The sequence below is a fragment of the Oculina patagonica genome, chromosome 11 (assembly GCF_052425735.1).
Source record: "Oculina patagonica isolate OP01 chromosome 11, crgOcupat, whole genome shotgun sequence".
Lineage (NCBI taxonomy): Eukaryota > Metazoa > Cnidaria > Anthozoa > Scleractinia > Oculinidae > Oculina > Oculina patagonica.
This window is the reverse complement of record NC_135768.1, coordinates 17082590-17099149: the sequence shown is the minus strand read 5'-3', so window position 1 is coordinate 17099149 and position 16560 is coordinate 17082590. Positions and strand designations below refer to the sequence as shown.

At 36.8% G+C, this 16560-nt stretch overlaps 2 protein-coding genes and 1 long non-coding RNA gene across 3 annotated transcripts; 1 reads left to right on the top strand and 2 right to left on the bottom strand.

Annotated features, from left to right (window-relative positions):
• The first annotated feature begins 1554 nt into the window (after window positions 1–1554).
• LOC144630014 (uncharacterized) lies at window positions 1555–6413 on the top strand. The gene is made up of 4 exons (XR_013566445.1): window positions 1555–1734; window positions 2767–2794; window positions 4409–4465; window positions 6084–6413. It is a non-coding gene; the product is annotated as an uncharacterized LOC144630014 (long non-coding RNA).
• A 6220-nt stretch (window positions 6414–12633) lies between these two features.
• On the bottom strand, window positions 12634–13238 carry LOC144629695 (trace amine-associated receptor 13c-like). Its single transcript, XM_078487919.1, has 2 exons — window positions 12849–13238; window positions 12634–12693 (listed from the first exon to the last, which is right to left on the bottom strand). Exons 1-2 carry the CDS (start codon window positions 13236–13238, stop codon window positions 12634–12636), a joined length of 450 nt encoding a protein of 149 aa, XP_078344045.1.
• Window positions 13239–14898: 1660 nt separating this feature from the next.
• On the bottom strand, window positions 14899–15819 carry LOC144629694 (melanocyte-stimulating hormone receptor-like). The gene has a single exon (XM_078487918.1). The coding sequence runs from the start codon at window positions 15817–15819 to the stop codon at window positions 14899–14901; it is 921 nt and encodes a 306-aa protein (XP_078344044.1).
• Between the last annotated feature and the right edge of the window lie 741 nt (window positions 15820–16560).

The following is a 16560-nucleotide window of genomic DNA, read 5'->3' as shown; positions in this document are numbered from 1 at the left end:
AATTTATTGTTTTTTTTTTTCTAGCCGTACTTTAAAAATTAAAAAAAAATTATAACATGTAAAATAACGAGTAGAAAATCTTAAAAAAGGAAATCTTGTGAGATTCAAATCAGTATTTTGGTGCAAAAGGGGAGGCCAACTGGTAACACGTGTGATTCGATGTTGAGCCTGTAAACAACTGAAGTATCGTTCTATTAAGGCACAGCAAAATTATTTTGCTCTATGTAAAAAGTTCTTTACTTACTATACAAGATGACGTAATGATTGTTGGCTGTGACGTCATTGAGCCGCCATCTCAGATCCGCCATCTTGGATTTCACCATTATCTTAGAGTTTCAGGAAAATAATTCGAAAATTGATGCAAAATCATGCTGCAATGCTTACGGAATGTTTAAATAAACAAATCGACCAATTATGTTTCAAATAACGGGAAAAATAAAGAGAAATGTTAAAAATGACGTTTTTGGTCAGACCTGCTTGTAATTATGACGTTGCCATGGCAATACCAAATATCATGGACAAATGGTTGACATATCAAAATTCCAGAAATGCATGAATGAACAGCTACTAAAAGTTTTAGCATTGTAGAGTAAATCCTCTTCAAGATTTCGAAAAATCCTCATGGGGGAAGGGGGAGGCATACCCCCCCCCCCTTGTTTGTCCGAGGGCTAAGATATGGAAGTAGGTTTTGTCAGATCTAGCTAGTGGCAAGCCTCTTCTTCTCCAAAATATCTTGTAGAGTTACTGTTTGAATATATTGCAGTTAACCTGTAATTTAGTTTAGTTTTTTTTTTTTCTGTAAAACAACACTGTTAATTCAAAAGATCTGTTTAGGCCCAAAGTGCCGATTTAGCCCCAATAGGCCAAGGGCTAATTTGGCCGCTTTGAGGGCTATTTTGAAAATTTGGCGCAAAATGGCCCCTGCGAAACCAATTCGTACCCATATAAAACCAATTTAACCTTCACTGAAAACCAATTCAGCCCTCAAGCTCATTACAGCCCTAGCCATCATAGCTGTTTTGGCCCTAACTATAAGAGTCACTTCTTTTATAAATCTGAGCTGCCCCAGTTAAAGGGTCAATTTGGCACTGGCCCGGTACTGATTTGGGTCGTTTTGAGCATCTTAATTATGGAAAGAGAAAGTCGAAATTCACATGCTAGCTAGCTGTGGACATCACAATCTTTTTGTATAACAGTGAAAATTACGAAAAAAGAGGCATTTTGTCTGTATCATGTTGTTGTGATATCCCGACACAATTAGGCGTGATTTAAAATTTGAGAAACAAGCCCAGTTTCAGTCGACTTATAATGTGTACAGATATCAGGGATGGACTCATGATTATTGAATTTATCCCCCTTTTTATTAAAATATGATTGTGTCGAGAAATGTTTTGTTTTCTCATGATTTTCTGTTGTTTGATAGATTCCGTTGTTACGATTATATTTTTCGTTGCGCGCGTTGCGTGCCTTTTAATTTTGCGCTGGCCGAGAGGCTCTGGACGGAACATGCGCAATATACGTTCTTCCCGGCGTCCCTTTCGGTACTTTTGGCGCTTGATTCTGAAAAGCAACGGTTTCGAAGGTCGCTCCTCATCACTGGAGTTAATTTTTACGCACGGAAAAGAACGTTTTACTCTCGTAAAGCGCAGTTCTAAGAGCTAAGCAGCTGTATGGAGCCTCCTTGCATCGGATCTCAGATTTGTACGCCTGTTTCGACCGTTCTTGTTGACCAAGGTAAGCTCGATTGTGTCCATGCGCTGCCTGAACCAAGTGATTACTAATCCTAGATTGTCAACTGTGAAGGTAAGAATTCCTCAAGTTTTGAGATGCTAAATGGTATATTAAATATGAAGACACATCTTCGTAAATGTACATGTTAGTCGTGAAAAAGTGGTTCATTGTTTCTAGGCTGGAATGAAATTTACATGTTTCACTAACTGATAATGTACCAGGGTCACTAGGAAGAACAGTTTTACTGATTATGTGCCTTGTGTAAATAATAAACCTTAAAGACTAATTGAATATATAGCAGATATCGTATGATCTACATTGAATATGTCTGTTTTTGTTTGCTAAGAAATTGCATTGGCTGATACTATAATTATTTGGCAGACCTTTTCGTTTGGTGCAATGCTGCTTTATGATGTGATTTAGGTTTATGCCAGGGCGGTGTTTAGCTTTATGCTAAGGTATCCTATCCTGTTAGGTATTGTTAAATCACACTGTTTAGTGCCATGTACCTTGACTATTATTATGACAATAATTTATATCCTGAGCCCTTTACTTTTGGTGCAGTGCTGCTTTACATGTTTGGTGTGATTAAGGTTTATGCCAGGTTGGTGTTTAGCTTTATGCTAAGGTGTCCTTCTGTAAAGCATTGATAAATTACACTGAACTGCACTACACTGCACAGTAGCTGCATGTAAAGGCCTATAACACGTGTATACCTATTTCACCAAGGTCCATAAATATTCATGTACATGTATGTGCAGTGTAGTTTGATTTACCGAACATGTTAAACTAAAAAGCATTATTAAATTTTACATGTGTGACATCTTGAGCATCAAAAGCCATTTAAAAAATTTTGTTCAATAAGGTTTACATGTATACAGACAAAATTAAACCGCTTTAGACAAGAAACCTTGATTTGCCATAATTACTGTCTTAATTGAATTTCTCCATTATTTTGTATATTGAAATGTCTTGGAAATTGAGTGTGAAACGATATACCGGTAATTGCTCATACTTTTATGTTGTTATTTTCAGATGGAAATTATTGTTGGGATGTCCAAAGGTAAGTAAAATCCCAGATTTTATCATTTACATTGTATTTTAAAACTACCTGTAACAATTTCTGCCTGGTTCCTTTTATTATATACATCTATATCATTTTTAAGTTGAATTCTGCACAAAATATTAATTGTCACATAGTTTAATACAGTTTACTCATTTTAAAAAGTTAAATTGCTCACAATTAATAATCATTAGGTTATTGGGATTCACAACTACTGCTGTAGTCTCTCAATAACAGCTTTTTGTCAACAATTATTCTAAGCCTTTTTTTGTTTGGAATGGTGATTGTTGTTTTATAGTATCCTACCTTGTTAGGCATTGATACATGTAAATCACAATGTTGACTGCAATATGTCTCTGTGCACTAGCTTGCCTAATTAATGCCAAGTTCTCCAAAATCTTATTCGGCATTAACTATAGATGCAGTGTCCCAATTTCTTCACACATTGGCTTTATGCAAAAGCCCAAAGGGTTACACTACCTGGTATTTGAATAACAGCCATTTGCATGTACAGTGTAATTCCTTTTTGTGAGCTAGAGGAAATGTTATTTCTGGCATTTGAATGAATGAAGTAGTCATAAATTAATATTCTAAGGTCACGATTGAGAGGTTACTACCGAATTAGGTAGACTGTTTTTTCGGAGCCGCACGAAACAGTTGCCGTTGGCGACAAAGACGTGTGTTTTGGGTCACGTGGGTTACAGCTGTCAAATGAAAAGGTAAACTTACGTGAGCACATTCCTTTGCTCGTCGTATAACCTGCGATCATTCGACCGTTAATTCATTCACCGGAGACTAGACATGTCTGCGGTTTTATGCAAATTCAGGTCGTGTCACGTAATTGTAATGAGTGCTGTTTTGGGATCATTCTCTGTTGTTAAACATCGTTATACATTAAGCATGCTTATTTAAGTGAAAAATAATTGCTCCGAGACTGTTGATGTCGTCTCCAAACAGAAATACATCCAAAAACTGCACATATTACGATTGTGTGCACAATCTTTGATTTGCATAAAGCACAGACATTCAATTCCCCAGGGGCCTGGACAACCATCCTGACGCACGTTCAAAATTTTGGCAGTTACAGATCAACCAATCAGAAGTGTTTTCATTGTTTCAACGAGCAAAGGAATGTGCTCACGTGCGTTTACCTTTTCATTTGACAGCTGTAACCCACGTGACCCAAAACACACGTCTTTGTCGCCAACGACAACTGTTTTGTGCGGCTCCGAAAAAACAGTCTACCTAATTTGGTAGTAACAGGTTTTATGGAATGTACAGGTTTATATACATTGTCCTTGTCTAAGCTTGACTTTATTTTTTCTTTAAAGTGTTTTTTGAACAGCTTATTTAATTAAGCATGTTTACATCGGTGCCTATTGTGATGCTTATAATTATTTTGTAATTCCCATTGAAATTCACTGTGGTAGACAATGCAGTTGCATTACACAGTTGCATCCCAGCAAGTCTGAAAAATGGATTTACACGTACCACATGTAGCTCAATAATGTTTAGATACTGTCTACATACATGTACAATTGTAATTTAAATTAATAGCTTTGTTAGACAAAACATGTCTTAAGTCATTTATTGAACTTTTGTTTTTTCATACAGTGTAAAACCATACAGTAGCAGGAAAGCTACTGTTAGTGAAGAAGACAAATCCTACAGGTCAGTAAATAGGAGGGATAGCTAGAGTAGTCAGTACAGTCTACTCCTGCCTTGCAGACATCTTGCTATTATGAAAATCCTGTTGTTACAGATAGGAGTTGAAGTCTCAGAGAATGAGAACAGCAATAACCCCTGCCAAGCCTATTGCAGAATTTTGTCATAACAGAGACCAAACTTTGGTCCAAAAGGTGTCCATTATAGTGGAAGTTGACTGTAGTACCTTACTCATTTAAATGTGTGACAACTTAAAGCCACTGTTTAGCTTACAATGGCCGCGGCCGCACTTGGTGAGTTAACCGGGTTACTTCCAATTAATCAATTAAAGTTAACTGGGTTATCAAAACTGTCTGATGCGGCCGCATATTTGAAGAGTTAACCGACCCTTAACCAAGTTAGTGGTTCCCATGGAAATTAATTAAAGAACAATGTATTTTTTTAACCCGGTTAGGTTAATTCTAAACTACCTTTCTGGGTAGTTTTAACCAGGTTAGCGGTTTCTTATCAGATTCAACTATTGTTTTAATCGTCAATCAATCACCACTGTGTGAGATGAGATTTCGTTTTCTGTCACACGCAAACATGGCATCTGGACACAATTCATGGCTTAATTCTATAATTTCCCTCACTACTAGAGAACTCGAGAACCGGGGCAACAATTATTTGGCTCAGTCAGGGCTATCGTGGTATCCTCAGCAAGCTTCAGCTTGGCCTGCAGCTTCGCTATAACAGGCAAGTTTGCACGGTTCATTCACGCCTTGAAACACCACAATCCCCTCACTCATCAGAGGGTGGTGAAAGTTCAACCTGTTCATCATTTACTTCTGAACACCCTGGACAAATTATTGTAGAGGAAGAAATTGAAATAAATCTCAAAAGCAGAAAAAGAATCGGGCATATGATAACTAACATGATTAAGATAGCCAGCCATTTCATTTCTTTACAAGTAGCTAAATCATGACAACACTTCAGTCTTGTCTGATCTTAATGCGGCCTCTAAAAAAGTTTAACCGATTTAGTTATCCTAACCATACTTTAACCGAGTTAAGTTTTGTGGAAACTTTTTAACCCGGTTTGTAAAAAATTAATAATTTAAAAATAAGCTCATTTTATAGATGTACAGTGTACAGGTTTTTATTTTTTATTTTTATTTTTTTTTTTGATACAATGTATCTGCATTGCTAAAGCTGAGACATTGCCAGTTATCTGGTATCTGGTAATGTCTATTTATTTGTGCACTTGGGGGGAGAGACCCTGGGAACAAGGTTGGCCCCCCTCTCAAATACGGTGTGCCACTAATCCATCTTGCATTTTTTTCGTGGTTAGCTTTAACTCGGGTTTGCTTGCAGTTATGTGTACATGAAGCTTCCACTCTGGTTTGCTTGCAGTTATTTTTATTTGCTGGTTGGGGCAGTACTTCATATATACAAATGTACTACATTATATAGTTTAAAAATACTTGAATATCATAACAACAAGGACTTTTACATGTACAGTTGACTTTATCTTGTTTAGTAAGTGTAACTTGTTATTACATGTACTTTAGCGGTTTACATTTAGTTTAATTTGGTCAACTGTATGTAGTAAGGGGACTTATCTCTTGTTTTTTTTTTTTCTGCAGAGGGCTGCTTCGGTTGATGATGACCTTGCCATTTTTGTGCAACCACAAATTGTTGCCATTGGAAGTTTTGACTTCGACAAATTCTTTGTTGTGTGCAAAGGAGTGGTGTTGTACAGTATTCTATACCAGAGCATTGTGTGATTAAAGTTTAAGCATATAATAACAATATTGCATTTTTACAAAGAAACATATAGCATGCTGGCAGTAAGTAAAGCCTTTCACCAACTGTAATATCATGTAATAAAAAGTACAAAGCTGCGATGATTGTGTGCAAGTAAAATACCACAATGACTCCTAAAAAATCATGTTACAATAACATTCACATGTATCTTGAAGACCTGTGCTAAGTACATGAGTGGTCAGAGTGGTTAGACAGAAAAATAAAACCTTTAGGACTCATTTGGTCACAAAAAGTGTGCTATTTTTGTCCCTAGCTATCAGTTGGAATTGGCTACTGTAAGGGTTATTATGAGGACTGTAGTGGTCATTATGACAGCCATATAGCAAGTAGACAACCATCGACTCTGATAGCAAGTGCCATTGCAGCTATGCTGGTGCTGATTTAGTTCTGACGGGTAGATGTATTTAAGCTAAGCATGAGCCAAAACTACTACAAAATGAGTGTCATTTTTACTGCTTTAGAAGGGTTAGAAACGGCTCCTATGAGGGCTATTTAAGAAAAGCAGTATCGTTTCGGCCCCTAAGTTAGGGCCAATAGACCATTTGCATTATGACGTAAAAGCGCAAAGACTTCTGGTAGTTGTAGTTAGGTTCGCGGGAAAACACCATTTCTGGCTTATGATTGGCTAAGGGCAGCCAAGCGTGAAGGTGGACATCCAGGACTTTTAGGGGTGTCGAATGGTAAACGCGAGACTTTGCGAGACGGCGAGACTGATATCTTTTCTGCGAGCCCGAGACCTTTTTAGCCTTGCAAAAGAAATCGAGACTGCGAGAACGCGTCAAAGAAAAATTCGAGACGACGAGACCCCTGAAATTTGGCTAAAATTTTGCGAGACACGTAGTTTTTGAAGGACCATTCACCACCCCTACTTTTATTTTGATCTGAAGTTGAGCTGCAAAGTTTACGCTCTTGTCGCTTCGAAATTTGTTTAAACATGTATTTTTTCAGTTACCTGTCAAAAATATAGAAAACAGGATGATAGCTTTGGAATGCAAATTGACTGAGTTCTGTGTTTTAACCAAGACAGACAAATGTTGTTCGTGTTCAAGTAAGTTTAATATGAACGTTGTGTGGCGGAGTTGACTTGGTAGAAATTCATTCATCGCGGCCGACAACTTCTCTTCGTAAATAATTTTAGCCTAATATCACAGCTTCAAAAAATCGCGCACTGGAAACAGATTGCTTGAAAGGACGAGTCGAGGATATAACTAAATTTGTGTGGAATCAAGTGAAAGCAAGGCAAGCCATTGACTTTGTTCATCATCTATTTTCAGACGTTCAACAAACGATCGCTTCCATCGATCGCAGATGAATTAATTCTTCACTGAAAAGCTTAGAAAATTTACCGTATATCATGATAGCTCGGCGGGACTGTCAGTTTAATTTGTTTTTACAGTGAGACAGAGAAACGAGTCAAATAATTTTCCTCGTTCAATCGAGCTTCATCGATGAATCAGGAAGGGTCAATCATAAAGGATTTTCAAGCTGATCAATCAAAACTTCCCTGTGCAGTTGAATACAGATTATTAGTTTTTATCTTAAAATTGTATTTTTTCATCAAATTAGAACTGTAATTGCAATATTCTTTAACAAAGAAGTTTTCTTGTTTTTGTACTGGAAATGTCAACTCGTCGAGTAGCAGTTGTGGTTTCAATCCGAGCGAGGGTCGTGCGAGCAAATATAATTTTATTTCCATAATCTTGTTGATGAACGATTTTTAAAATACTTGTGCGACTCGAAAATTAAGGTGAGCCTCAAAGATTTTTACGAGTGTAGACATCATGTACTGTACTCCCCCATGTTTAGAAATGGTAAAATATTGCGTCTTCGTATATTATTTGAAAATACCTGGCAAGCAAAAGTTTTACTGAGGAATTTAATTAAATAACCACGCGACTGAGACTCGACTGGAGGAAACACTCGTTGAAACTTCACTACAAAACGCAACCCAGCAAATATACAATTTCTTGCATAACTTTTTTTCATTTTAACGGACTTGGTTTTATACTGAGAGGTTGCTTTTTGCGCTTTAAATGAAGCCACAGGGACGTCTTCTTCGGTGAGAGTAATTTTCTTTACCTCCATCACTGTTTTCTTGGGCAAGCGGGCTTGATGACGATTCAAAATTTCCCGCGAACCTAACTACAACTACCAGAAGTCTTTGCGCATTTACGTCATAATGCAAATGGTCTATTCAGATCTTTTAAAATCCAAAATAGCACCACAGTTTTCCAAAATGGCTCTTCTTTTGGGTCATTTGAACTCCCCGAAAAGGGCCACTTCAGCCCTTTGTAATGGGGCCAAAAAAGCTCTGTTACAAAAGGGCTAAAAGAGCCCTAAAAAAGGTACCGTATTTTACTCACCGTTTCGGCCCCATTTTTGGGGCCAAAACAGATCTTTTGAATTAACAGTGAAGTTGTTAATAAAGTTTGATTTAATTCTGTAAAAATTCCTCTCTGTAATATTACATTGTTCGTGTTGATTTTTTTAGCTAGGCGTTTTCGGGATGAGAATAAAAATCTAGAAAGAGAAATATTTCGACACTGCAAATAGCCTCGATGGAAAAGATCAAAGTAGTATTTTGAACAGGAGCACTTGTTCGTAGGGTTTTCTGCGCATTAGTTTACGTCAGCTTAAATTGCTGGGTTTTGACATTTTGACAGTTAATTGATGGTTACAATCTGGTCTCGATACAATCTGGTTTATAAGTTGTAAATTCATCAGATAATGTAGTGAAAACGATGCAAAGACAAAAGTGGTTAAAGTAGAGTTGTCATCAGAACACCTGATGTGAGCTTGCTTTGCAATAAACTTGACAACCGAGCTAATTCCCCCATAACAGTTATCCTTTCTTCTACAATTGTTATTTAAGCCCCACAGTGGTTTCAAATGTAAATAATAAAAAAGAGAGGCAAAATAAATTTTGGGTAGTTCTAGTCAAACAGGGATATCAAACGACATCATTCAAGTGTGCATTTTGGCTATATTTCCTAATTACTGAGACTCACTAATAGACTCAATAATAGACCCAATGCTTTACTTTTTTGTCAAAGATATTCTTTCTTGCGGAAAGTTCATCATATTCGCAACTTACTCTTGACACATTATTCCCTGGCCACCCGTTAGGAACCTGCCAATTTAATGTCAATCTAACATGTTATTATAACACCTCTTAATTTGGGGTAATGTAAGGCTCCGCAGTCAGAAACAAGCTAGGGGACACACACAAGAGTAAATATATAACACGACAAGATAAAACAATGTACGAGGGCAATATTACATTAATATACTCTTATCATTTAATTATAACAAGAGTAAAAATACATATGGAATACATAATTTATCTTGAAACTAAGTTACAAGTGAAATGCAAATTGGTACCAAGACAAGTACCGGCACACACCTGGTAATTCCTGCAACCGCATCTTAACATAAATTGATATCGGACCAAAAGTTAATCGGTCCTGTTTTAATACGGGAGCAAGGAAAAGCAAAGCAATTAACGAATTCTTAATAAACCAGTTACATTAAATAAAAAGCCAATTAAAGAAGATCCTACCTTGTTACGCGAGGGTCAGCTCCAACGATTTCTGAGGAAGTTGAAATCTAAAGGACACTTGGAACCAAACGTGTACTCAAAAATCTTCCCATCTGGTTCCCAGCCAGCCAGGATTTACGGACTTCCAAAAATGCACAAGCCACGTGGACCGAACTCGATGCCTCCGTTCAGACCTATTGTTTCGTCGATTGGGACTTATAATTATGAACTAGCTAAGTATCTTTGCTCTCTTTTACAACCACACATTCCATCTAATTATTGTACTCAGGATAGTTTCACGTTTGTTAATGAAATCAAAGATATACCGGTATCAGGTAATTTTATGGTTTCATTTGACGTTGAAAGCTTATTTACGAATATACCTCTAGATGAATCCATTGATTTAGCAGTTAAGTACGTTAAGGAGGGTAACAGTGATATTAAGCTAATTACTGATGAGCTTAGAACCCTTTTTCGTTTTGCCACAGCGCAAACACATTTTTTGTTCAAAGGATCTTTTTATGACCAGGTAGATGGGGTATCTATGGGCTCACCCCTTGCCCCTGTATTGGCTAACCTTTTCATGGGGCATAATGAGAATGCATGGTTAGAGAACTACAAGGATTCAAGGATTTTGTACTATCGACGATATGTCGATGACACTTTTTGTGTGTTTGAGACAGAACAAGACGCTGTGTCATTTTACAACTTCATCAATTCTCAACACCCGAACATACGTTTTACCATGGAGAAAGAGGTAGATCATAAATTAGCATTCCTAGATGTCTTAGTTCATAACAATCCTCTTTATCTCCAGACTTCAGTTTTCCGTAAGAAAACGTTCACAGGGCTCCTTACGAACTATTTTAGTTTTACTGCATTCTCTTACAAAATTGGTCTTGTAAGAACACTGGTTGACAGGGTCTACAAAATCAACAATTCCTGGTTGGGCTTTCATTATGATATTAAGAACCTCACTCGTATCCTACGTAAAAACCTTTTCCCTGTTCACATTATAGATAAAGTTGTCAACCAATACGTAAGCAGAGCTCAAGTCCGCCCATCAGATAGCTCTCGGGTTCAACAACCCGTTTCATCTTATTATTTTAAGTTACCTTATGTAGGATTCTTTTCTGCAGAAGCTCAGAAGAGATTGCGTAAACTTGTCCACCGTTATTGTACTAACATTGAAATGAAGTTAGTTTTTTCGTCTTTTAAAGTGAGTAGTATGTTCAGTGTGAAGGATCCTGTTCCTCTCGATCTCCGTTCGCGCGTTGTCTACAAATTTTCTTGTGCAGGATGTAATGCCTGTTACATCGGCGAAACTAGCCGTCATCTTTCAACGCGCATTCGTGAGCATCTGAGTAGGGACAGGAACTCACACATTTACCAACATCTGCAGCAGTCTGAGGCATGCCGTAGGCTTGCATCTAAGAACTGCTTTTCTATTGTAGATTCCGCACCCAATAGACTACAGCTAATTTTAAAAGAGGCTGTCCACATCCGCTGGGAAAACCCCACGTTAAATAAGCAGCTCAAACATGCTGACTTAACTCTTTCATTTTAGTATTATGTTATTTTCTTATAATAAGTGTCCTTTAATTTAATTTAATTTATTTGCATCATTTTGTGTAATAATTGTAATTTACTTAGTTATTTTTACTGTTTAATTTCTTTGCCGTGTATTTATACTCGCGCGCATTGTTCCATGTCTCGCGCATTTAAATGCTGCACGTTAAATTTAAAATGTATCACGAATGTTGCGTATCACGCATGTTACGCCATTGCTTGTAAAAAATTCAACTTCAACTGTAAACGATCCCACAACTGAAGATGATCGTTGGAACGATCGAAACATGTCTTGCAAATAAAAAAGTACTGTCAAAACTGACGAGGAAGGGTTGGATTTGAATTAGTGATTTCAAAAACCATAACAATTCCATTGGTCTTAAAACAGTTATGAAAATAATATATAAAGCAAATTATATAGATGTTGTTAGATTAGTGTTATTATTAGTAATGCATCTTTTAAGCTTTACAATTATTGGAGAGTAAGATGTTAAACCCAGAAACACTGCCAGTGCCGTAGTAATAATAATAATAATAATTTAATAATTTATAGAGCGCTTTTTACATGCACAGATCAAAAGCGCTTTACAGGAATTAATTAAAAAACAAAAAGTATACATATATATAAAACATCTAAAACCTAAAGGTAAAATACAGTAAAATTTTTGGCACAGACGAGGCAACATCTTCGATCACCGAAGGCGCGAGCCGCATATATTAGGGGTAAAGATGCTGTGAAACGCTATCTCAGCATTTTTTATGACGAATTTCTTCAGAAAAATGAATTTCGTTAAACTGTGGATTATTATTCCAACTATGACGTATTTTGTTTTTGTTTTTGGTGAAAATCAAGACGAGGCAAGTGCCTCGTCTTGCCTCTTGCAAGCTACGGCCCTGACTGTTCACGGTTGACTGTTCCAATTGACTTAAAACTTTGTATTTTTTATTGTTTTATTTCTTTGTTTTTGTTTTGTTTTTACTCCGATTTTCTACATAGAAGCTGCCTCGCTGTCTTTAAAACTGCCGTTCGTAGGTCACGCAGACGCCAGCAAAATAAAATCGGGTTAATGGACGAGTTCAGAAAAATCGCAGTATTTGCAAATTTCCACGAAATTGTCCAATTCTCAAAAGAGAGATTATAAACAGCCAAGGAAATAACTTTAGGGAAATAACACATAACTATAACTATAAAAAATACAAAAGTGTTTACAACACTCTTTTTCAACTGAGTCATATTAACAGTTGTTGTTGCATCGGATCTTTTAACTGCTTGTTGTAAAGTATGAATCTGAATTTGATGACGGCGAACAATTTGGTAAATTCTGATATAAAAGGCAACGGATGTTAGCAGACAAATGCAAATGCCAGTGGCCATAACGAATAAATATACCATCCGATTCCAAAAGTAAATAATAGATGCGAGGACGTTAATTAAAAACACAGATGTTGTTAAATATTTGGCGCGCGTAGCTGTCACTATAGAAGGATATCTCATGTGGTAATGAAGGGCCACAAATCGATCGACACTAATGGCTGTCATGATAAAAAGTGAAAATCCACAAGCACCATATGCTGTTGTTTCCAACACGTACTTGACAAGATCCAAGTTTGTAAGCTCTCTAGCGATGAAGAGCGGCTGAACAATGAAACCAACAACGAGATCTGATATAGCGAGGCTGCCGATGAAGATTATAGACGGTGAACGAAGAGAAGAAGTTCTTTTGATGGCAGCTAGCACTAGTGAGTTACCAGCGATGGATATAAGAATAAGTGGTGCAATTATAGCACAGTTGATAATAACGGTAGTTTCAACACGAGAAGCGTGGCTCCCTTCACTACTCGCATTGTCATTGGTGTAGTTTTTCATCTTAAAGACAGTTCGCAAACATACAACCGTTGCACGTCGAAAACTTGAAACCAAGAGTACTGAAACGTTTAAAGTGTTCCTTGATCTGCTTGCTAAAAATAATACCTTATGATAAAAAAAAAAACCTACTGACATATGATCCTACAGAGACACAACTTAATGCGGTTAAATATGCATGACTCTGTGGTAAAACAGCGGTTTTGAGTGGGCTTAATGAACATTTGTCAAGTAAAAATAATGTTGGAGTTTTTCCAAAACCATCCCTCACCAAGACGTAACAATTAATTATTAATTGTCATTGAACCTATCACAAATGGCGAGCAGTGGCGTGCTGTGCCATTCCGTTAAGCTTAAGTGCTAATTATGGCATCTTATTTAAATTTGTCGTGCATTTTAAAGTTTAAAATAACAAGGACGTAGGAACTGACTAATTAAACCGTCTCAACTTTCACATAAGCAAAATATCCTGTTTACGTTTCACACGCAATCTAAAAGAGAACGCTTTATTCTTCCGATTTTTCTTATACTTTTCGGTCAAAAAACTTCACTGACATAACTTTTTTTACCTGTGTTTGTCCTTTATACGTATGGTGAGGTGGTTATGAAGGAGCTTAACGATTGCAAATTCCGTGCTGGAAGCATCATCATTGTGGTGTATCCATTGGGGGTCTTACCAGAAATGTGTTTTAATTTTTAAAGTCAAGAACTTTAATAACGCACGTAACCAAACATTGGATCCAAAGTGCTACAAAGCAACCCGTATTTATCTTTATAAGGCTATTTCTCCATAACGAGCATACAATTTCTACTTGTAATTTTAATACATGATTGTTAAGAAGACAAGTGAAGAGAAGAAAACTTTATCAATGGGGCGAAATTGTTTTGGTGTTTTGCTTTGTTCTCGGATTATATTAACATATATTAATATTTCGAATTAAGAAGAAAATACTTGTTGTGGTTTTCGCTCTCCCTAATCCTCATTGAACCTTTTGCTAAAAATATAAATATTCACCCTTTCTGAAACGACTAAGGAACTACTAAACTAGTTTGTTTCTTTGTTTCTGTTGGTTCACTTTTTTGGTGCTCCGGATTAAGGCCGTAGCAATTCACATCTCTCAAAATATTTTTTTTTGCCCGATTATTTTAAATATTATTTTGCAAGTAGTAGTCTCAGTGATTATTGAATTTCTGGTGCTTGTTTTTATGAATTTGTATTTCAAATCTGTTTTTGGATTAAGATTGTTACTGTTCGGATGGGTAACAAGTTGATATTTTCACCACAACAACAACACTAAATTTATTTTACAAACTAAAGTAAGCTTAATCATTGGGTGAACACAATTCGATACAAAAAATAACTAACATAAAGTTCAGTGTTCTTATTTGTCTGCCGGCACAGCTTCTTCAAACCACAGCAGTCCACAACAGTCATTGCCTGTAGGCAATGGTTAACACTGTGTCCACAAAACGGAAATATTGCCAATAAACGAAACAGAAACTTCCATTATGGCTGCCCTAAAAACCTCGTGGTTCTTCTCTCTTGCGATGCCCATATTTAGTCATCCTACGTAACAGTTACGCAATTAACATTTTGTTATAGTCGTGGATAAAAAAATAATACAAACACATAAGGCCGACTTTTATGTACCACCTACTCTGGCTAGTTTTCCTCAGTTTGTTTACAAAACATCTGCTTTGCTGTCTTTACAACTGCCATTCGAATCTCTCGAAGGCGCCAGAAATACAGAAATGGATTGATGGACGAGTTCATAAATACAGCAGTGCTAGCAATGGCCCACTGGATAGTTCGGTCCATGCCTGAGATTCCATGAAATCCATTAAGAGTCAATATTGTATACATTGGAAAATAACACATAATCAAAAAGAAATAAAATACGAAAGTGCTCATTGAGCTTTTTTTCAGTCGCATCATGCTTGCGTTATTTTCAATGTTGGAACTTACAAACGACTGTTGTTGAGCGTGAATCTGTGATTGATGTCGGCGAACAGTTCGATAAATTGTAATGTAGCAAAATGTGGAAATTGTTAGGCAAATAACAGTAACAACTGCGGCTATCAAGTGAAGGGCATTCTCATGCCAAAGCTCAGAACTTGACAAACCAAAGCCAGCCAACCAAATAATCACTAAAACATACCTGACCCGTGACTCAGTCACTAAAGTAGCGTATCTCATATGATAACGAAGAGCCAGAAATCGATCGACAGTTATGGCTGTTATTGTCAGAAGCGAAACTCCGCATAAAGAGAACCCTACGGTGTGTGCTGCATGGTAAACGAAACGGTCTTCCGTAAGATATCTAGCAATATGAAGCGGTTGTGCGATGAGTCCAACTAGAAGATCTGAAACAGCGAGACTGCAGAGCATAACCATTGACGTTGAGCGAATGGATGGAGTTCTCATTACGGCGGCCAATACCAAAGCGTTGCCCAGAATGGATATAAGCATCAGTGGAGTATTAAGAACATAATTCATCATGACAACAGTTTTTTGAATATGGTTGCCTTGATTGTTTATATAAAAGTCTGCCGATTCGTTGTTGTTTCGGACGGTGTTGTTCATTTTCACGTCCAATGCGAATATTTTTTGTCAAACAGTTTCTTTTTACACCAGAAAAGACTGAATAACTCTCCTTTTCTTTCCAGTAAAGGGCATATAACAAAGCTAATCGAAATGTGGAGAAGCCAACACAAAACCACACCTTGTAGGCAAGTTTGGAGGTCTTCCTCGGCTGACACGTAAACCTTTATCCACAAGTGGCTTGCCTCATCAAATACATATACTCTTAAAACAATGCATAATATCTTTGTTGTCACGGATTTGTATTAAATACCCCCAACATTAAGAAGTATCACAAATTCCTTCATAACAATGGCGCAATTTTCATATCCTTTTCATATCCTTTGAGGAAATTTGACGAATCGCTCATGCCAATAATTAATAGAAGACCACACGTTGAAATGCATATTTACACAAAGTACGATTATTTTGCTATGCTATTTCTAAAGCTAATGTAAATAAGCACGCCGAGTTTTACTTGGCATGCCTATATATGTTTCAAAAAGTAGGAAATTATAACATGTCAACTAAGGCAGCGGAGTTGTAAACTTAACATAGTAACCTTGTGAGATTTCTATTCATTTAAGAAATAGCCATCACCTTTGCAACTTAGTCGATCCTTTGGTCTTTAAGTGAAAGCGGTTAAAAATTAATCCCTAATAATACAAAACAAAATAAATCTTTAATTGAAAAGTTTAAAATACGATTACATTAAAGTATTGTCGTTAGGCTCATGCTACCAAA